Source organism: Myotis myotis, unplaced genomic scaffold (genome assembly GCF_014108235.1).
Source record: "Myotis myotis isolate mMyoMyo1 unplaced genomic scaffold, mMyoMyo1.p scaffold_m19_p_18, whole genome shotgun sequence".
Lineage (NCBI taxonomy): Eukaryota > Metazoa > Chordata > Mammalia > Chiroptera > Vespertilionidae > Myotis > Myotis myotis.
In genome coordinates, this window is record NW_023416322.1 from 13336303 (window position 1) to 13359617 (window position 23315).

Consider the following 23315-nt stretch of genomic DNA (forward strand, 5'->3'; position numbering starts at 1 on the left):
ACAGCTTTGCTCCTACCCCACCCCGCTCAGGTGCCCCTAAGCTCTGCATGGAGGCATGGCTGTGAAAAGAGGGAAAACGGAAATGCACTCTGCTACCACTGGCTGGTGAGGAATAAATGAAATTACACCCACCAGCACACTTCCCTGGGGCAGTGCCTGGCCCTAGGAAGGGCCTCGAGGAATGCCAGTCCCCTCCCTCTGCGTTCTTGCTCTGGGGTTGCAGGTTGCTAAGGCGGCCAGGATGTTCTCTGGGAGAGAGGATGGAGGACTGGCCGAGACAGAGGAAAATTCAGACTGCCAGTGCTTGGGAGTGCGTGCTAATACTTTCCTCTTTAGAGCTCATTAAAACAAGACTTCTGGAGAAATGTGGATTTAATTTGGATCCTCCTCTCTCCAAACAGAACACAAGGGAGTGTAGAATGCTCACGTGTCATGTCAAAACTGTGCTTGGTGGTTCGAAACCAAGATTTATTCTTTAAAGTTCACCTTTAAATATTTGGTTTCCTCTGGGCTGGACTTTGCTGGCAGAGGCTGCTAGTGACGAGGCCTTGGCATGGTGACAATGTTTTATTCGTGGGCACCGTTCCCGGAGCCGCTGGGAAGCATGTGTGAGGAGCAGAGGGACCCCGGGGTGGAGGAATTATGGACTGTCACAGCCACCAGGCATCTCCATCAGCCTTCTGTTGGCGCCACACTGGGCGGGGTAGGGGACCCTGAATGCCTGTCTCTGAGGGAGAGTGTCAGCTCGAGGCCCTGCAATGGGCCACCTTCCCTTCCACTTGGTTCTGAAGAGAGACTATCCCTGCTGGTCCTTGAGCCTTGAAGGCCACAGGGGAGAGGTCTCCATGGCGGCTCCTGGAGCCCCCCAGACTGGGAGGACAGCAGCGAGGCTGGGAGAACAGGCTTTCAGGCAGGCAGATCTGGATCCAATTCCTGCTTTAACACTTAGTAGTCATGTGCACTTGAAGCAACACTTAGCGTTTCCTCCAGACTCGGTTTTGGAACTCGAGCACAGAAGCCTCCTGGGCTCGCGAGCCGGCACACGCGGGGCTAGGCGCACGTGGGCTCTGATTTTGGATGTTCTCAGGGCAGCAGAGCAGCGGGGCAGCCTGAGGGGGGCTTTGAAAGTCCAGAAGGTCAGAGTTCAAAGGGCCTTAGAGGTGGGCCTTCGTACTAAGCCATCTCCTTTCCAGGTGTCACAGACTCCGAAGGACAAGTGACATGCTCAAGGTCACCAGCCAATTACTAGTAAACTGAATGAGCCCAGCACTACCACCCTCCCACCACACACACACACACACACACACACACACACACACACACACATACACCCCTTGGCTCCCCTGCTCATCACTGACCATTCTGACCTAGCATGGAGGAGAGGGGACTGCTGGAGAGGCAGGGGACATGGGACTGCAGTGGCCGGCTGGCAAGAGCAGCCATCCCAGGTCAGTCTAGGCTCTGTGGGGAGTTGCCTTAGCATCCCTTCTTCTATGGCAGTGGTTCTCAACCTTCTGGCCCTTTAAATACAGTTTCTCATATTGTGACCCAACCATAGAATTACTTTCGTTGCTACTTCATAACTGTAATGTTGTTATTGTTATGAATCTTAATGTAAATATCTGATATGCAGGATGGTCTTAGGCGACCCCTGTGAAAGGGTCGTTTGACTGCCAAAGGGGTCGCGACCCACAGGTTGAGAACCGCTGTTCTATGGGATCAGAACCTGGGCAGATCCCTAAGTCCTGGGTGGGGGAGGAAGGGGGAAGGCTGTCAGTGCTGTCTCCATGGGCAGCCACCCAGCTCTGCCTGCAGCGTGGGTGGGGAAGGGGCTTCTTCCCACGACCAGCTTTGCAAAGGCATCCTGGCCCCATGGGAAAAGGAGCCCCAGGGCTGAGAGAGCAACGTTCCTTTCTGCTCCATCAGCTCCCAGGCACCCCAGGGCCCGCAGCCTTGCTGACAGAGCAGAGCAGCAGCAACAGGCACCGCTGGGGCCGGGGACTGGCTGAGCCAGGGACTAAGTCCTGTCTGTCTGAGAAATGAGGGCAACTCTGTGCTCATCCTTCTTCCCTCTACCACATGTTTTATTTATATTTTTTAAAAAAATGATAGTAGGAAAAGCACAAAATTTGAAGTCAGACAAACTGGGTTCAAATCCTGGCTTTGCTGCTCTAGTCTGTGACCACGGGCAGTTAATGAAATTAATTGGGCCTCCGTGTCCTTATCGTTTTCAACAGAAATAACAGCAGGGTCCTTGTGAGCCTGCGTGAAGCATGAATACAGAGCCTGGCATGGAGATGGGCAGCAAGTACCTGTGCTCAGTGTACGTTCAACTCACGGAAGCTGGTGCTGTGGTGTCGCTGTGACGCCACTGCTGTTATCATGGCAGAAGTTCAACAGAACTAAAGCACCGATCCTTTTAAGTTGGGATCCGTTAGGTTTAGTTCCAGTTTTCCTTTTAAACAGCCAGCTCTCAACCAACTGTTCTAAGGGAGGGAGCCCAGGAGCGCAGGCAGCGGTCCAAAGCCTGCTGAATTTGGCTTTGACTGTGTCCTAAGGCATTTTTGCAATGGTGTTATCTTTCTGTTTTCCTCATTCTAACAAGGAGAGGAATCAGTATTCCCCCAAGTACTTACAAATTGACGATAAAAGAAGTGCAGTTGAAAAGACTGAGAAGCAAAGGGGAATGGGCCTAGGATTACATTTTTGCTTATAGAAAATACACAAAGGAGATAACTCGTAAGTGAATAATAAAGCCCATTGCATCTTTTCTCTATTCTCTCCAATAGTCTGTTCTCTATTCTTCACTTCATTGAAATGCATCTAGAATAATGCAACTCTCAGGAAACAAGAGGGATTTGTGGTCATTTCCACTTTCTAGGTGGGAAAGCTGATGTCTAGGGAGGTGCCTTGCCCAAGTCAGCTGATGGTTAAGGCACCAGCCCTCGCTCAGTGTTTCCTAGACCTGTCTGATAAATAGAATCACCTGGACGCTTGTTAAAAATGCAGATTTCTAGTCTCTCCATTACCCCCACCCCCACCCCAAGTTCTCATTCCATAGATCTGGGGTAGAGGCTGGGACTCTGCTCTGAATGACCACATCACAGGATTCCTATCAAGGCCAAGACTAGAGTGAAGCCACAGTCTTGGGCACAAAACTGAAGGGGATGCTAAACAGTCATCAATCGAGATAAATCATGGTTTAATGCAATGTTTTAAAAAATCATACAAAAAACCATGGTGAACAAAATATCAGAAGTTTGAATACACACAGGATCAGTAGCAGTGCTGTGCCATCCTAGCCTGAGGCAAAAGGACAATCAGTAATACTGATGACCGCGCCCTGCATGGCCCTGATTCTTATCATTATATGAGTGTGGGAAATTCTGCCCTGGACAGTTAGACTTCCATTTCCATCAAAATCTCTGGAGGTAGTTTGGACACCCAAAGCCACCCAGGTGAATTTGAGGCACAGCCAGTTTGAGAATCACTGTCCTAGAAGAGCCCCAGGTCTCCCCGGGAAGGTTGGCTTATCTGAGCTCGTCGCCCTCCTCACCTTCTCCGTGTCAATGCCTCTGGACATGGACCAGGTGGACACGATATAATCCATGACTCGCTCACTCAATCCCTTTGGCACCTGGTAGAGCTTCAGGAAGTCCCGAACGCTGTTGAGCATCTCATGGTACCTGTTGGTGTTGGCGTACATCTGTTGGAAAATGGTCGTCACATTCCCGAAGATGGTGGCATAAAGAAGTGCTAGAGGCAAGAGGAGGAGAAGAAACGACACATGAGTGGTCCCTGAACCAGGGTCCAAGAATGCCCGCCTTGCCCAGAGCCGGCCAATGGCCAGAACTGCCCTCCCTAGGACAGGCCGTCCTGATTTCCCAGGAGAACCTCACCCTGAGAGCCTCTGGGAGTGGAGTCTCCAACCACCAGACCAGGAGGACAAGGGCAGGGTGGTGGGAGCTGACATGACCAGGGCCAGAGCTAGGATACAGAGAGTGATGGGCGCAGTGGGACTACTTCATTAGTGGAGCCGCACAGAGTTTGAGCCATGCCTGAGGCCACCAATGAAATGTGTTTCCATGTACTCTGTACCAGCCCACATCCAACCCTACCAGCAAGTAATCTTTATGAAACCCTGCCATGTGCCAAGCACTATGCTACCTGCCGGGACAAGAGGGTGAATGAGACACCCAGTCTCTCTTGGCCCTCACACAGCAAACAGTGTAGCGGAGGGACAGACCTGGAATGCGTAATCACAAATAAGTAATTAAGAACAAGTCTGCCGAGAGCGATGGAGGATGTACTACCTTTGCATTTCCTGTTCAGGTGCATGTTAGTACCAGAATCCACTTCACTGTCATGTGACGCCTGGGGTGGGGGGTGTTATGGCGAGAAAAAATCAGGTCCCCTCTGAGATGTAACAAGAACATACTCTGTGCTCCTGCTGCTCCCCCAGGTTAGTGTCATGAAGGAGGACCATTATGTCATCACAAAACCCCACCTTCTACTTCTAGCTCCCAGTTGCCCTTGAATGCTGACCTCAGGCGTCAGCACTTCCAGGAAACCTCCCCACAAGGGTGACTGTGACTTCCAGGCATGTCTATAGAGCTCATATTACACATGCTTCCTTCTTGACAAAGCATGAGTTGCTTGAAGACTGGACACATCTGTTTCTTGTCACTGTATCCCCAGGAGCTAACACTATACCAGCACCCAATAAATATTTATCAAATTTGTGAATTTCACACACAGTTTTGCTCTGGGTTTTTAAAAATGAGTTATTGATAAACAATAAACTGCACATGTTTAAAGGACACGATTTGATGTTATGTGTGTACACCCATAAAACCATCACCACAATCAAGATAGTGAACATCTCTATCACCCCAAAGAAGTTCTGTCTTGTCCCTTTATAATCCCTCCATCCCTCCTGCTTCTCCCTACTCTCAACACTTTCCCATTCCCCAGCAACCACTGATGTTTTCTGTCACCATAGGTTAGGTTGCATTTTCCATGATTTTATATAAATGGAATCATACAGTATGTACTTTTTAAAAGCATCTTTATTAAGATAGAATTCATATACTATAAATACATCCATTAAAGAATACAATTCAATGGATTTTAGCATATTGACGGAGTTGTACAACCATCACTGCATCTAAATTTAGAATATTTTCATTCCCCCCTGCCAAAGAAACCCTGTACCCATTATCAATCATTCTCTGTCCATCCACCCCACTCTCATCCCAAGGCAACCACTTCCCATCTCTATAGATTTGTCTATTCTGGAACATTTCATATAAATTAAATTATACAATATGTGGCCTTCAGTGGCTAGCTTATTTCATTTATCAATGTTTTCAAGGCCTATCCTTTTATTGTTGAATAATATTCCATGTATGGATATACCACTTTTCACTTATCCATTCATTAGTTCATGGGCATTTGGGTCATTTCCACTTCCTGGTTATTATAAATAATGCTGTTATAAACACTCATGCACAAGTTTTTGCATGAATTTGTTTTTATTTCTCTTGGGTATATACCTAGGAATGGAGTTGCTGGGTTATATGGGAACTCTATGTTTAACATTTTGAGGAACTACCAAATGGTTTTCCAAAGTGGTGTATCATTTTACATCTCACCAAAGGTGTGTAAGGGTTCCCAATGTCTCCCAAAACCTAACACTTGTTATTCTCTGTTGTTTTTTTTATTATAATTGCCATCTTAATGAGTGTGATCTCTATCTCACTGTAGTTTTGATTTGCATTTCCCTGATAGTTAATGAAGTTCATTAAGCACCTATGCATGTGCTTATTGGCCATTCATATATCTTCTTGGGAGAAATGTTCACTAATCTACCTAATTAGTAAATGCAACCTAATCTACTTTTGGGTTGTATCAACAATAGTTCATTCCTCTTTTTAAGAAATGAAAAAATTATGTTGAAATAATTATAAACTCACAGAAAGCTGTAAAGGCAGCACAGAGAGATTCTGTATAACTCTCACCCCATCTCCCCATCGGTTATATCTCAAATAACAAGAGTACAATATTAAAACCAGAAGATTTGCATTGCTATAAAGTATGTGTATAATCCTATGGTGTTTTATCACGTGTGTAGATTCACATAACCAGCACCACATCTTACACCACAAGTTCCAAATACAGGGCTGTTCTATGGTCACAGAGATCTCCCTTGTGCTACTCCCACTACCCCCAAGAAACCACGAATCTCTTCTTTGTTATAATTATGTCATTTCAAGAAGGTTCTATAAATGGAATCATATAGTATGCGATCTTTTGAGACTGGCTTTTTCCACTTAGAAATATCCTTGAAATCCATCTATCTTGTTGCACATATCAATAGCTCATTCCTTTTTTTGTTGGTGAATTCTATCCCATGGTATGGTACAGTACATCGTTTCTTTTAAACAATCCTACTCAGGCTTAGGAGGCAGACTAAGAGGGAAGGAAAGAGAGAGGAAGGCATGGATCTAGAGGCCAGGGAAGGAAACCTTCAGGTAGTCGGCCTGGCAGGGCTGGATACGGTGCCTGAAAAACTGAGGCCACAGATCCACCTGAAGAAAACTGTAAAGGAGGATCAGAAAGCGCTGCCAGGGAGCGGTGTTCACCTGACTAACCAAAAGGAGGCGGATGAAAAGCAGCAGTTGAAGCCTGAATAGTGCAGACGTCAGCTCTTCAAAGTTCCTAATACCTCATATACAACAAGGTGGCAACTCCTGCCCACCCCCACCCCCCCGCCCCCGGGGGGACCTCACCAGTGGGCTCTGCACCAGCCTCTGGGGCTGGATGGCTGCCTGATCCCGTCAGTCTGACCTCAACTCAATAAGCCTGTATGGCAGCCCTGCCTCAGCACTGTCTTCTGGCCCAGCGGCCGCCAACCTTTCGGACCTCACAGACCACCGGTTGGCGACGGCTGTTCTGGTCCTCAATCGACTGGAGGTCACGCGTAAAGCGTGGAGGTGCTTTGCTCAGGAAAGCTGCCAGAAAGTTAATGTAATCCGGAGCATAAAACAACAGTCACACCAAATCAATACAGAAAGAACAGAACCGGCTCAGGTCTGAGACTCTCGTGCTCTGGCCACAGGGAAGGCAGTGACGCCACATCCATCATTCCCGGCCCAGGGCTGCTCCCGTCCCAGCCTGGAAGCTTAAGGGTCCTCAGGAGGGCCTTACTCAATTATTATCACTATTATGAAATTTTATTATTATTAAAAATAGAGTATTCTGCTCTAATTTTAGATGGAGCAGGTTGTGTTTTACATGTCTACATGTTATTTCTTGATATCTTATATATAAAGCATTATGCCCTTACCTACTACTAACTGGGAGAGCAGACACCGCATGGATATCTGAATGTGACGTGGGAGGGTGCAGCAACATCACTGTCCTGACTGAACCTCAGTGCAGAGGCGCCTTGGATGACCCTCCACGTGGATGAGTTGGTCTTTCATTTTGGGAAAAGGAGCAAGAAGGCCTCTCCCAACCCCAAGACAAAAATGCTGATTTGGGAAAGAGGAGGCTTATTTCTGCGTGGTGGGTGTGGCTCAGTGGTTGAGCGTTGACTCATGAGCCAGGAGGTCAAGGTTGGATTCCCAGTCAGGACACACGCCTGCGGTGTAGGATCAATCCCCAGTAGGGGGCGTGCAGGAGGCAGCCAATTGATGATTCTCTCTCATCACTGATGTTTTTCTCTCTCTCTCCCTCTCCCTTTCTGAAATAAAAATAAAAAACAAGAGGAGGCTTATTTCTGCACTTGAGTGGTTTACAATTAATGTTGTATCATATCAGGAGTTCTGGGTCTTCTTCAAAGAACAGTAAGGTAGTATCTCTGGCCCCTAATTAGAAATTGCTGTATGGAATTTTCTGTATGGGCAAAAGTTGGTCTCCCTTTTTAAAATGTGGTATTTATTTTTGTATACACAACACACACCCAGTTTAGAGTCAAATGCCCAAGACATTTCAAAATTCCTTATTCCCCTAGGCCATCTTTCTTTTCACCAATTTTCTACTCTGCAAAAGCACCCACTTCCATTGTTAGCTGATTCTTTTGCTATTGGTCTCTCTCTTTTAATACCATGCTCAAACTGCTATACCCTGATATTTCAGTTGTAGGCATTATCCATTGACCTCTGAGAGTTGAACTCTTTTCCCCACCTCACCTCCAATCTCACACTCATATGCACACCTTTTCCCATTGCCCCACCCTCCCAATAGAACTCCATCCTCACATTGGTTACATAATTATCTATGTTTACATTATTATAAGTAGATGAATGCTATTCACAGCTAAGCCATTCACAGCTAAGTCATGTACTATTCTGTGGTTACGTTTCCTTTTCTGCAATGTAGCTAATAATGATCTTTGTCTTTTCTTGCTTGGTCTACTTATGGCTAATGTGACTCCAAATTCTCCCACAGATAAATGCCTTTTCTTACTATATCAAAACACAGTAGTTAGTTTATTAATTAAAGAAATCTCTCCTGGAGACTTCTGAACTATTGCCTTGTCATCTGTGTGGACATCTCTGCCCCTGTATCCTGGGAAGTCCCTTCATTTAGTATTCAGATTGGATCCCAACCCCCTGTCTTCCTCCCTCTTGTTTTATCCCTTTTTGCTGGTAGAAGACATCGTCTAACAGCTTTCAGAGAAAGGAAATATGGGAGCACGATTTTTGAGACCTAATGTTTATCCTTATACCGAATTAACAGCTTGGCTTGGTGTGGCATTTTAGATTAGAAATCCTCCCCCCCCCCCCCCCGGAATTTTGGATGCATTTTTCCATTGTGTTCCCTTGCTATTGAGAAGTCAAAAGCATTCAGATCCTCCATCCTTCAAATTGAATCTGGGTTTTTTTTTTCTACCTAGAAATTCTTTTTTTCAGCAATGATCTAAAAATTCATAATAATGGACCTTTTGTTGTGTTCACTTTTTAAAAAATATATTTTAATGATTTTTTACAGAGAGGAAGGAAGAGGGATAGAGAGTTAGAAATTTGATGAGAGAGAAACATCGATCAGCTGCCTCCTGCACATCCCCTACTGGGTATGTGCTCACAACCAAGGTACATGCCCTTGACTGGAATCGAACCTGGGACCCTTCAGTCCGCAGGCTGATGCTCTATTCACTGAGCCAAAACAGTCAGGGCTGTGTTCATTTTTTAATCCATTATGCTAGGCTTTCAATAAACCTTTCCAATATGGAAAGTTATGCCCTTCAAGGAAATTCTCTCTCTCTCCAGCAGATCAAAGTGGGTAACGAAGGATAACCATAATAAGGACAGTTTTTATTTCTAGTCATCTTTCTTCTATCACTTGGAATAACATTCTTCATGCTTTCTCTAAAGGCCATGGAGAAGGGAAATTGAGAGACTGTTCTATGAACTCAGGATAGAGGGAAACCCTAGTCAGAAGCAATACAAGGGCAATGGAAAGGAAGTAGGTAGCTCAATCCCTAGGATCTTGGTGGAACAGAAAAGAGACTCAAGGAATGTGTTTAAGGCTATAGGTCCTAAGCCCCTGGCTCTTCTCCGCTCCCACTTAACCTGCTCTCTAGCTCCCCATTCTTCTGAGCTCCCAGTCTCTAGATGAGAAAGATGAGAGAAGGGACATCTATTCCAGGTTCCAGAAGCGGGGCGGGCACCTGTCTGCTACCACAGGGAGGTGATGAAGGGAAGAACCGTCCCTGTGTTAGCAGGGCATCCCTGGCATTCTAGAGACCAGCTTCTGCAAGGCCCTTAGAACCTTGCCAGCACACTTTTAATATATTTTTGTTGATTTCAGAAAGGAAGAGAGAGGAAGAGATGAAACATCAATGATGAGAGAGAATCATTGATTGGCTGCCTCCTGCATGCCCCCTACGAAGGGGTTGAACCGCAACCCAGGCACGTGCTCTTAACTGGAATCAAACCCGGGACCCTTTAGTCTGAAGGCCGACACTCTATCCACTGAGCCAAACCAGCTAGGGCTCGCCAGCACACTTTTAATAATCAGTGGGTTAGATAGACTTATGGCTCCTCGAGCAAGCTGACCATTATTCATAAAATTATTTCTGTTGGAAAATGCACTCCAACTTCTAATAAACAGCCTTGCAGAGCATAATTTATCCCTAAACTCGAGAAGGTTATATATATATATATATATTTCACTACCTCTGCAAGTGTATTAAAACTTAGAGATAAAAAAGGATTAAAATCATATCTTTTGCCTCTTTGAAAAAATGAAAAAAAGTGTTGCCCTATGTTGGTAGTTTATGGATCTATCCAAGACGACTTTTCTATGCAAAATTCCAGATGATATATTAAAATCAAATTTAAAGAAGACTCTACCCCTAAACCTATGTTTGCTTCTATAGTCTTAATTCCCAGGAAAAGACCATGAGGCCTTTGTTAGCCCCTCACCTGGAAATTCCATTCGGCAATGATGCGGGCATGCTGGTCATGGAAGATGGGTTGATATGGTTATAGCCACATTGGCTCTCTGACGTCTTTTTCCTCATTTTCAAACCAAATTACAGAAAAAGAAAAGACTGAAAAAGCGTGGGCTGAGCGAATACATAGGGGGAATAACTATTGATAAAAGAGACAAATCAGGAAACAATATAATAATTGAAAAGGTAATTATTCAAAATGGAGGTAGGCTTTCAAAGTCATGGAGGCTTCATTACATAGACAGGATTGATTAAATCACTGGCCACTGGCGAATGAACTCAATCTCCAGCACCCGGGGGAGGGAAGCTGAAAGGCCCAACCCTCTGTGGTTCTCAACCTTCCTATTGCCGCAACCCTTTAATACAGTTCCTCATGTTGTGGTGACCCCCAACCATAAAATTATTTTCGTTGCTACTTCGTAACTGTAATGTTGCTACTGCTATGAATCATAATGTAAATATCTGATATGCAGGATGTTTTTTTCATTGCTCGCGACCCACAGGTTGAGAACCACTAAATCCCATGGTTGGCTCCACTGGCACCCAGCCCCATCCTTAGGTGCAGGTCCAAAGGTCACCTCCTTAATATAAAAAGAGACACTCTCATCACAGGATGAAATCTTGAGCTGTCCAGCTCCAGCCTGCTCAGGACATGAATCATCCCTTTGTTTAGCGTATCCACACTGGGTACACTCTGCACAGTACCTGTCTCAGTTACCAGATTGACTGTTGTGGCATTGCAGTGCTTGTAGTCAAGTGGCCCTTATTTTACTTAATAATGTCCCCAAAGGGCAAGAATCGTGATGCTGGCAATTCAGACATGCCAACGAGAAGCTGTGAAGTGCTTCCTTTAAGTGAAAAGGTGTGTGTGTACAGGGGAAAATAGAGTACGTACTATGTAGGGTTTGGTACTGTCCACGGTTTCAGGCATCCCCTGGGAGTGTTATTGAAGGTGTTATTCCCCCTTAAGGAAGGGGGCAGGACTGACCCTACCTTGATGTACGGGAAGATTGACTTTCCTGTCAGCCCTGTGCCCTCATTCCTCCTCAAGCAGGACAGCTATTGCCCCGGGCACAGAAAGTGCCCCCTAAATCAAGGCATAGAAAATGCATACATTCCCTATTATATAACAAGCAAAGCCTGAAAACTTTCATTTCATATCCCGCTAAGAATAGCACAGAGTCCTATGCCACACTGAAACTCTGCTGTGTTGGTGAATGTCACTTAACAAGCAAAATTCTTGCAGGGGAGACAGAAGGTTATTTTCAGGTACTTCTCATCTGTCGAATAAAGCATCAGCTCCCACTCCGTGCTAACCCGCCACCAGCGTCGTCTGTGCAGCCTCATTTCAACCAGGGCTTCAATAGCACCGCAGATAAAACGCATAACAATTTCCACAGGCAATTACTTCCGTAAATGACTCCAGAAGGTCAGGTACAGGTTGGAAAGGTCTCCAAATAATTTGCTACTTTCACCTCTTTTGTGCTTGCTGAGTTCTTGATGGCAAAGAGACGACCCCTTAGTTCAGGTGAACCTGGCTAGAGGGAGGCTCGCAGTGGGCTTACAAACCCAGGTCTTGCTTTCCTTCATAGGCTGAGAGCCCTCAGTTTTCTATTTCTCCAATGTGAGTCATCAAAGAGAACCTAATTAATAGAGCCGTTTAAAATAACACATACTTTTTAAAGCCATTTAAACAAGTGTGTTAACTTTCACCAGGCTCCTTTCCAATAGTAATTATGTCTACTCCTGAAGTTACAAGCTCTTGCAAATCTCGAACTTCCTTGCTCTTCTACATCTCACAACACAACAAAACAAAAAAGGAAAAGGAAAAGGAAAGCTTCAGAGGGCACCCCTGTCACCATGGTGAGCCAGACTGGAACATCGCAGTGACAGCACTGAGTGCCTATTAAAGACATACCTCTTCCAGTAATAATAACAGGAAGAAATGAAAATCACTTTCTCTACCACTGGCAACTCTAATCGCAGCACCTGACCTCCACATCTGTTGGTTTTCCTTCTGTAACACCCATCAGTCTTTCCGTTTTCAAAGGCAGAACTGGAGATTTTAGTTGCTAAGTGACACTGTAGCTCCTAGTGCCTCTCTCCACATTGCCTCCAAAGTAATAATTATCCTCCAAAGTAATGCTCGATCCCCCAGCTTCCTGCTATACAGGATGCCAACAAATAGGCATAAATTGTCATACTAAACAGAGTTTTCCTTCCTTCAGGAGTCAGTGGTCCTAATCCTGACTCTGCTGTCTACCAGCTGTAAGGCACAGGGGGCCCAGATATTTGTGTAACGAATGAATAAATTAATAATAACAATTGGTACTTATACAACTTTTATGATGTGCAAGTCATTCTTATAACCAATTTGCATACATGATTTATCGTAATGGTAGATACTATTATCTTCATTTTATTTATTTTTTATTTTTAAAAATATTTTTATTGATTTCAGAGAGGAAGGAAGGGGGGTGGGCGGGGAAGCTCAATGATGAGAATTATCTATCGGCTGCCTCCTGCATGTCCCACACTGGGGACCGAGCCCACAACCTGGGCATGTGCCCTGACTGGGAATCGAACAGTGACCTGCTGGTCCTTAGGTAGACGGTCAACCACTGACTGAGCCATGCCGGTGGGGCTTATCTTCATTTTATTGATAAAGAATGTGAGTCAAGAATGTTTGTGACTTGGCCAAAGTCACACAGCTGGTAAGTGGCCGATGGAGGATTCACACCCAGTCAGGGTGGCTCAGGAATCCACTCCACCACTGCCACAGCGCCAGATGCCTCATATGGACTACCTCAAATCTCAGCACCTCTATGAGGTAAGGACTATCATTACCCTTATTTGCAGATGGATCACAGAGAGGTTAAGTATCTCGGCCAAGGTCAAATAGCTGGTAAGTATAAAACTGGATTCAAACCCAGGCAGTCCCACTACAAAGTCCATGCCCTTTCCAGAAGGGTTTCTCAACCTCAGCACCACTGATACTTTGGGCAGCAAATTCTTTACTAAGGAAAGCTGTCTCTTTTTTTTAATGTTAAGATTTTATTTACAAAGCTTCTTTGTTGTACAGAAGGTAGAAATGCTGTTACAATCTGAGTATAATAGACTGTTGACTCACCAATCCCAGCTATCCATGCCAGAGCAAGTCTTACACAAAAACTTAATAGCACTTACAGTTTTTTTTGGGGTGAAGTCCCCAAGCTTAATGGTGGATTTCCGAGAGGAACGCAGAATGGCACTTTGAGTGAGTGGGCTCTGTTTCACAGCTACCTTTACAAAAACCAACAAAACCCAGCTACCAAATCCATATGAGCCATCCAACCAATACTAAACCGGTATTAATCATCTTCTCCTTCGTAATCTGGTTCTCTTTCTCTTTTCCCCTTTCCAGCTTTCTTCCTCCTCTTCATCCTTAACCTTCATCATCAACTTCTCCATCATGTCCCAATTCTTCTTCCTCCCCACTGACTTCATCTCCATCATCAAACTCGTTCTCCTCACCATCTGCGTCTTCATCTTCTCCTCCTTCATCCCCCTCTTCTTCATCTACATCATCTACTTGGCATCTGAGTCATGGGGTTCTCCATCTTCTCTCTTAGAGCCATCCAGGTTGGTCAGCTGGGGTAGGCGCTTGGAGACTCTCTTGGAAGTCATTCAGATTAATAACCTCACAGTTAAACAGACCCAGGCTTTTCAGATATTCCAACTTTTTCAAAGGTCCCAAGGAGCTGGTATTTCCACTGAAGTGTAGATGTGTGAGATCTGGACATTTTTCTGCTACCCTGTCCAGACCTCCAAAGATTCTGTTGTCACCGAGCTCAAGCCTTTTCCATTGACATAGTTTGGGGAGATTTGAAACTGAAATCAAGCCTACATTTATCAAACTTAGGAACTCTAAGTTCACAAATTTAGCTGTTAAGCCCTCAATTTTCCCATCCTTCGATTTGCAATTGTCCATCAGTTTGCAAACCAGTTCCTCAGCTCCAGGTCCATGGGTCCCCCTTCATTCCTCTTCAAATTAACTGTGGCAGCGAGGCCATCATAAGGGGCTGCCCAGCAAGGCCAGAGGCTTGGGGCACAGTCCCAGAAGGCCTCAGAGCCAAGTTACTCACTGGAGCAAGAGAAACCAAGGAGAAAAGGGGCTGGAGCATGGTGCTGGTTTCACTACCCCCCTCCCCTTTCCCTCTCCCTGTGCACCCAGCACTGCACTTACAGGTGAGGAGGCTTGGGCAGTAGCTGTCTTGTGAACTGCAGGATGCTTAGCAGAATCCCTGGCCTCTTCCCACTGATGCCTGTAGCACCTTCCAGTTGTAACAAGGAAAAATGTCTCCAGACATTGCCATATGTCCCTTGTGGGCAAATCCACCCCCAACTGAGGGCTATTGCTCTACACTTTGCTGCCTTTCCTCAAGTAAATAAACCTGCCAACGGAGGGAGTCCAACAAGAAACAGGACTACGTGGGGTCCAAGTCCTTCTGACCTCCAATGAAGGACGATGATTATGAATTATAATTATGGAATCAGAAAGAAAAATTGAAGTGCTGATATTACACCAGATCTATGCATGATGATAAAAACTTGGCCTTTCTCATCTTCTTAGAGACAGAAAGACAATTTCCAGCATAATAGTAATGCCCATACTTGGCTTTTGGACTTCTCATAAGACCAGACATCTGTTTTCAATCAAAATTTTGACCAGGGAGGAAATAATTCTCTTATCATTGTCCCACACCCCGAGTCTCTGCTGCCTCCTTCCTATTGAATCGGACATAGCAAAGCAGTCAGAGCTTAGGTCATACTGACTGAAGGGTTGAACACAAACCCCGCTAGCTACTTGCTGTGTGGCTTTTGGTAAATCACTGGACGTCTTCAAGCTCCATTTTCCTCATCTGTAAAATGGGTTAATACCATCTGCCTTACAGTAAGATTTTGGTGAGGATTAAATGCGATGACATATAGAAGTGCCCCATGCAGTCCATGGCCAATACATACCAGTTGTTGCTATGTTATTATTATTCAAGGTCCAACCCAAAATGTAGCTCTTCCAGAATTCCCCTGAAAATTATCACATCTGACTTCCCCACTGTGCTCCCCAGTATAATGCATGTGAAATTAACAATGTTCCCATGGGCCCTACCTAGCCAGGACCACCATGACCAGGATTCTCAACCAGGGGCTATGTTAGAATCACCAAGAGAGCTGTTTAAAATTTACATTTTCCTAGGTTTAGTTACACTCAGGGGTGAAGTGGGGTGAGAAGAAGGTGAGCAAGTAGACTTTTAAAAACTTCCCATGATTCTTAAAGGCACCATTTCCTCATCCCCATCTGTGAGCCTCTAAATTAGTCTGCAAGTAATCACTGGATGCCTGGTTTTGTGAAAGTCTGGTTATGTTCAACTATTTTTAAAATGTTTAAGGAAAAGATAGTGATCTCTTTGAGAAACTAATTATAAAACAACAGACTTCACCAGGAAGTACTTAATTGGTACTGGTGTTAAAAAATAAAAGAGGGGGAATAGTTAATTAAAGAAATTAGCAACTAAGTTGATGTATAAACTTTTTCCCAATTGAGAAGAAATAATCATAGGCTAGATTCACTTTTTTTAAAAGTAGATTTACATTTTTTAGAAAGTGGGAAAATATCGCAGCCTTTTTCCCCCTGAAAGAGAAAAAATTAACCATAGAGAAAAAGGTAATTTGAGGCCTTGAAATTATCAAGGTCATTATTTTTCATGAAGAGAGATGGCTAAGGAGGGCTGGCCAAGTATCAGGAGGAAGGAATGGGACCTTCATCAGGGGTCCGAAGAGCCAAGTGTTAAGGGTCTGACACCTAGGACAGGCCCAGAGCCCTCGGCCTCTTGCCCTTGATTCACTAGGACTGTGAAGGTACAGAGAAAAATAAAAATTGAGCTAAGCAGCGTCAGACACGTTGAATTTACAAAACAACATTCAACTTGTACTTAGCCATTTGATAACATATTTTATATACCTTGATAGATTTGTCCATAAAATAGTGATCAGAAGTAATGGATTCTACTCTTCTGTTGATGGTGTTGCAGCTAATAGAAAAGGCCTGGGTGGTGAACTTCTCCAGGTTTCTGAGTCAGTTTCACCACAGCACCACCACTGAGCTCTCAAGGACTGTAAGAACAGTGCTTAGCAACACATAATCAGCCCTGAGAGAGGCAGAAGAAACAACTCCAGAGAATTCTGCTGGAGGAGCAAAGCCAAGGCCGGAAGGAAGCACATGAGAAAATGTTCTGGAGGTGGAAATAGACAAAGGGGCAGAAGGCAGGGACGAGAATAACAAGGGCCAGAAGATAGGTGAGGCTATTGAGCTACAACATAAGTATACGGAAACGAAGTCTGCATCTAACTGACCCCATTTGGGGGACTGAGCAAAGAAAGGCCTCCTTCATGAGAAGATGCCAGAACTAAGTCTTGAATTGTTCTGGTCAATGAGGGAGAGGGGGTAAATGGAAAATTCCAGGCACAGGAATAGCATGGCCAAGATGGGAAGGTTGAGAGAACAGATATTATTGGAGGAACTGAAGTCTCTCAGCAAAGCTAGTGCTTAGAATGCAAGGATGGTGGTGGGGTGATCCTAGATAGGAGGTTGGGGTGTGACAAAACCCACATCATGAAGGGAGTCCTTGGGTTTTATCCTGAAGGCAGTGGAGCTCCTAATCTACACCTGGTATCTCTGCCCTTGAACTCAGCATGGACATGACAACTTCAAGCAGCATCCCAAGATTTGGATGCTGTTCTGCTCACAAGTTCCAGAGGAGGGATGAGAGCAGCCCTCCAACTGGGTGCTCAGCCTAACAGCTGGTTAACCACCCATCTCGGAGTTTATGAGTGACCTACTGGTATCACCATACCTTCCAAACTACTCATTTGGTTTACCAAGTCAGGGTATCAATATACATTATAGAATTAACTTGTTGTTTGCTAATCTGAGAGAAAATGTTGTTTAGTAGAAGTTTTCAAATTGCCACTCTGAAGCTTTGGAAATATTTTGAAATATTTTCCAACTTTATTGAGCACACTGGGAGGGGTTTCAGAAAGATGTGTTCACTGAGTGAGGTCTACACGTTCAACAACTGTTAGTAAACAGAAGCCCAGAAGCATGTCCTCACCCTCCCTCTGACATCACTCCTCTCAGGCAGACACAAGGGCAGAGCCTGGCTCCACCACGGCCTCCACTTCTAACACACAGACTTCAGCTCCACTCACACAGGCTCTTCAGAGCCAATGACACTGGATGCCTCCCTGAATCTGAAAGAGGGGACGTCGAGAACCTGAGCAGTGACAGGCTTGGCCTTAGGAAGGTTGCTATGGCAATGCCAATATGAGGAGGAAAAGGAAGTTTTGAAGCCCGAGCTTATAGAAAGAGCACGTAAATAGCCTGTATTCTGCCCTGAGAGGCATGATTAAAGCTCGGTGCTGCTCCTCAGTGGGGCTCACCGGGCATTCCCACGGGAGAAGGCAGCAAGGGCAGTCTCTGCAGGGGAGGAGTATGTTATCACTCACGTAATTTACAATGGCCAGCTTCTGGTGATCATAGAGACAGTGCAACTTTCCCTCGATATTTTAATCTTTTTGAATGCCCTACAGCCTGTCCACTAGTGTGGACCATTCCCCCCCCCCCCCCCCCCGCAATCTCACTCTTGAGATGGCCCCACTCCTTCCTGGTCTCTGGTTACAACAGGTGGGCTGGGGTGTCACAATGGCAAAACAGGATTTTCCGAGCCCCATTAGGTACTTGGTTGTTTAAACAGCAGCATGATACTTTCTGCTGCTTAGAAACTGCAGATCACGTGCCCTCTTTGGAAGGAAAAGCTGTCAACTATTTAATCTGAAGTTGAATGGGCTTTTAGCTTCAATTTAAGGGACAAACTTGATCTCTTCATTCATTCATTTGTTTCACAAACAATTTACCCAGCATCTCCCTTGTGATAAGCATGGCACTAGCACTCAGCTACCATGGCCAATAAGACCTGGTCCCACATGACTAGATAAGTGAGAGGTTGGTCAGGGAGCAATCTAGACTGGGGGCGGGGGTGGGTGCGGGGGGGGGGGGCAGCATGAGCTGCCCGGAGGAGAGCTTTGAGAGATACAGGGGAGATGGAGGTGTGGTAGTGGAGTAGGGAAGGAAGACTCCCAAACAAAGGCAACTGCTTCAGCCCTGGGGAGCAGGGTCTGGGTGGGGCATGGTGAGAGATATGGCTGGACAGGTGGGCACAGAGCTTTCTGTGCTTGGATTTTACTTCATTAAGACTTGCTCGCCTCACCACACCACTAGTGTGTGCTATGGACCCATGGACATTTCCAGAGCTTCATTGAATTAATGAGGGCACGGGACTGCCCTTTGCTGAAGAATTTCCATTACTTAGTTATTTCCACCATTAACTCTTATCACTTTGATTAAATCCTGGCAGAGTAATAAAGCCACTGCAGGTCATCAGCCAGTGGGTCAAATAACATGGATTGAATGCCCGATTCCCCCACCTACCAACTCTCCTTCCACTTTCTTTATCAGTCTTGCCATGGAGGCTAACCACATTAGTATCATTTCTGCACACACCCATTTCCTCATACTTCTCCACACTTGATCTTAGCCAAAAGGCCGAGAAGCGATCCTCATACTTCTCAATTCATTTACCTGAACACTCTACTTCTGTTATGTTTCTGCTGTCCACTTTCTCTACTCCATTTCAATCTCTCCCTAAGCCCCTGTTCTCTCTTTGGTCCCTCCCATACCACTTCAAATCCTGCCTCTATGGTGCAGTGGCTGGCCATCTTTCCAAAACACTCCTTTGATCATATCATTCCAGCTCCAAACTTCAGAGGTCCCCCACTGACTCAGCATCCAGTCCATCCTCCCTGAGCACAGCACCCAAGCACATGACTCCAACCTGCTTTTGCACACCTGTCTTCCACTACTTACTCTCACAGAGCTATGCTTCAGACCGCCCTGAGTTCCCTTCCTTGTATGCACCCTGCACTCAGGATTGGCTCCATGGACATCTAACCTATGTAGTCACATGGCCTCTGCCATCAGAAGGTGCCATGCTTGGTTGAAGGCTCTGATGTCACTGTCTTGTAATGTTTAATCGTGTCTGAACAAGGGCTTAGCATTTTCATTTTGCACTGGGTCCCACCGTTATGCTGCTGATTCTGCCTGCTCTACATCCCTCTCGATAGAATGACCTTCATGTGCCCATTCCTTCCTGTTAGTACCTGACCGCTCTTTCAAGGCTCAACTCAAATGCCATCAAGCCTCTCCAAGCCTGAAGCAGGCTCTCCTCTGGGTTCCCAAAGCACTTGGCTTTTACTTCTGTTTCAGCACTTGTCATACAAAACTCACATTGAAGTTGTTTGCAAGCATGACGCCCCCTAGAAGGACATGCAAGTTTCTTTCAGATGGGGTGAGAGGGATATTCTCTCACCTCTATTGCTCCTCAGTGCCTGGCACAGAGTAAACTCAATACATTGTTGATGAACTGAATTTCATTCTTCGTAATAACCCAGTGATATCTTGGCCATCCGTGTGCCATGTCCCTACGAGCTACTCCTAGACCAGGCCAGTTCTGCTGACTGTGCCTGTGGTAACTTTTGGCTACTTCAAACACTATGGTGATGTAAGAAAGGACATAGGCAGCCACTTACTTGAGGAGAGTGAATGACTTTGTAACTAGTAACGTACATGAAGAGCTGCCAGTGAAATGGAGAAGAAGAAAAAATCAACCCACATTTGAAAGTCAATGGGCAAGTGAAATTTTCCATAAAAGAGAACTGATTCCCAGATGGCGTGAGAGGTATATTCTTTCACCTCTATTGCTCCTCAGTGCCTGGCACAGAGTAAACTCAATACATTGTTGATGAACTGAATTATCAGCTAAATTAAAACAAAATTGTATTATGTATTGTTAGCTCCAATTTACAAACCATAAAAGAAATTTCACAAGATTTTTCTTGTTTATTTGTCTCAAGAAAAGACATATCTCATCTAAATGTATCAGTAGAAGTAAACCAAATAATGGCAATGGAAGCTATTCCAAAGATATGGAGACCAAAGAGTTTGTGCTGGTTTTATCTGGAAATATTATTCCTCCTATGCTAAGTTTAGGTTTATAGCCATGGTTGAGGGTGGCCTGCTAAAAGCCAAAAGTATGTTATTGGCAGAGATGTTCTAACAAATGATAACCTTCAAAACTTCTTGGGCAAAATTTACTTACAAAGGTTAAACAAAGTAAGTTCAAAACCAAAAGAATTATTTGAAATCAAAGAGCATTAGAGCCCAGCTGGCGTGGCTCAGTGGTTGAGCGTTGACCTATGAGCCAGGAGGTCATGGTACGATTCCCATCAGGGCACATGCCTGGGTTTCAGGCTTGATCCCCAGTGTGGGACACGCAGAAGGCAGCTGGTCAATGGTTCTCTCTCATCATTGATGTTTCAAGGTCTCTCTCCCTCTCCCTTTCTCTCTGAAATCAATAAAAAACATATACATATTTTTAAAAAAGAATATATAACATTAGAAAGCCACAGAAGTGAACGTTCAATGTTTACATATTAGCACTTTGCAGGCTTCTCATAAAATCACATTTGTGTTTTTAAGACACACACACACACACACACACACACACACACACACACACACAAACCCCACAACATATGCAATCGGTGACATTAGTGAGAATCTGCATCAAAAGGTGTTTGCTTGAAAATGCTGGGTAAATCTACGGCAAGAAAGGTAGCTCCCGTACCACTTTAAAATGACACCAAGCTCATGATATGAAAGACCAACTCAGAGACCAAATAAAGCAAGCAATGTATTTTCCATGACAATCTGACAAGTGCATTGATACAGCTCACATGGCAAGCTTTCAGTACATATGTGGTTGAACATGATGGTGATATGAGGAAGAGTCCTTTTTCATTCGTGCCCATTACCAAAAGACACAATAAGCTCTCAAATGTATAAAGCTAAGAAGGGTTAAACGACCAACAGATGTGGTTTGGAGTTTACGTGTTGTGTAGAGTTTGTTCTGATAGCACAGCTGCGACGATAGGAAAACATTCTGGAATGACTGCCCAGATTAATACACTTGCACCAGAATGTAAATTAATGCATTGCTGGCTTTGTTGAGAAAGACTTGCTTAAAAACAAAAAAAGTAAGTCAGCTGAACTCACCATTGTACTGAGTGATGCAATAAAATTGTGAATTATGTGAAGGTAAATGAGTTAAATTCATGATGACTCTGAGAAGGAAGCTAATCATAAACAACATTATTGCATATTGACGTTTGATGGTTATTGAAAGGAAAAGTTCTGTCAAGAATGTCTGATGTACCGAGTGAAATGAATGCTTAGTGTTCTGCAAGGTAAGAATTCAGCTTTCTAAAGATATAAATTAGACAGCCAGACTTGTTTATTTGTCTGTCCCTGCCATTTGAATTATCTTAATGCTTCTATGTAAGGGAGCAGCAGACTTCTCAATGGCAGATAAGATTGAAGACCAAAACCAGAAGCTAAAAGCTTGAATAGTTTCCATAGTTTATGGCATGTTCCAGAAGTTAACAATTATTAATGAAGGAAGTGATGACATTGATACAGCACATCTGCCAAAAGTTATCACCAAATCTTTTCTGAATTTGATCAAATGTTTTAAATTTATTTTTCTAGATTTATGCATAGAAAATTCTATGGATTTGTGTGTGTGTGTTTTTTCATCAAAAGATACTATAAGTTTAATATTTTTATAACTGGTTACTGATGAAAAACTAAAGATGAATTTTGAAAACGCAGCACCACTTGCTTCATTTTAGATAAAAATTAAAAACAAGCCCAGCTGGCATGGCTCAGTGGATTGAGCATCATCCCATACACCAAGAGGTTGCTGGTTCGACTCCCTGTCAGGGCACATGCCTGAGTTGCTGGCTCGATCCCAAGTAGGGGACGTGTTGGAGTCACCTGATCTATGTTTCTATCTCTCTCCCTCTCCCTTCCTCTCTAAAATCTACAAAAACTTATTTTAAAAAATCTTCTGAGCCACGCTAAATTACCAAGTGTCTCTTTTTACATTCCTGTCAAAATAAGATCAGACCAGCCAAAGACTCTGTATGCCGATCCCACCACCCTAAGGAGAAATTCAGGGGGTCAGATCCTCAATGACCTTGAATGACCTTCAACACATACCTAGGAACATAAGCCCTACACACTTCCTTGACGGCCTTTTTTCCTTACCTCCAGACTCTATAGGAGAATGTTCTGTTCCTTCATCCTGGGAAAATTTTTAGTCCATTCTTCAGTAACAGTGATTCATTGTTATTCAGCAAGTCATTGCAAATTCTGCCTTGCCGGGGTCCAACCCCAGCAGGTCCAGGAGTTCCCAAAGGTGTAGACGGAGTCGGCGAAGAAGGAAGGACACGGAGACAGTGTTCAGTTGATCAGCAGCCTAGCCAGGATCTCTAGCCAGGATCCTTTGGGAACCCCTGGACCTGCTGGGGTTGGACCCCGGCACTGACTGAAAGTGCCTGCTCTTGAACAATAGGGTTTAGGGTGGCTGAGAGCATTGGATGCTGCTGTAAAGATGTGGACACTGCCTGGGAGTGGAGCCCTAGGGACCTTTGACATGGATGAGCAGCTCCCAGAATCGTAATTCAGAAAAGGCAGTCTAGTCATCCACAACCTACTTTATTTCAGCATGAACCCTGGCTCATGTCCTTGACGCACTCAGTGTGGGCTCCATCATCTGTCCTGAGAATAGCATTTTCGTCAATCCAACCTAGATTAGATAAATTAGCAAGCAAGAAGCAAACGCCTATATGCAGAGTG

At 44.7% G+C, this 23315-nt stretch overlaps 1 protein-coding gene across 1 annotated transcript in view; it reads right to left on the reverse strand.

Annotated features, from left to right (window-relative positions):
* Positions 1 to 23315, reverse strand: part of KCNH1 (potassium voltage-gated channel subfamily H member 1) — a 255884-nt gene that overhangs the window by 72815 nt on the left and 159754 nt on the right. The window contains exon 8 of the mRNA XM_036343690.1: positions 3557 to 3756. Within this exon, the coding sequence (XP_036199583.1) occupies positions 3557 to 3756 (200 nt within the window). The remainder of the gene's footprint in view (positions 1 to 3556; positions 3757 to 23315) is intronic.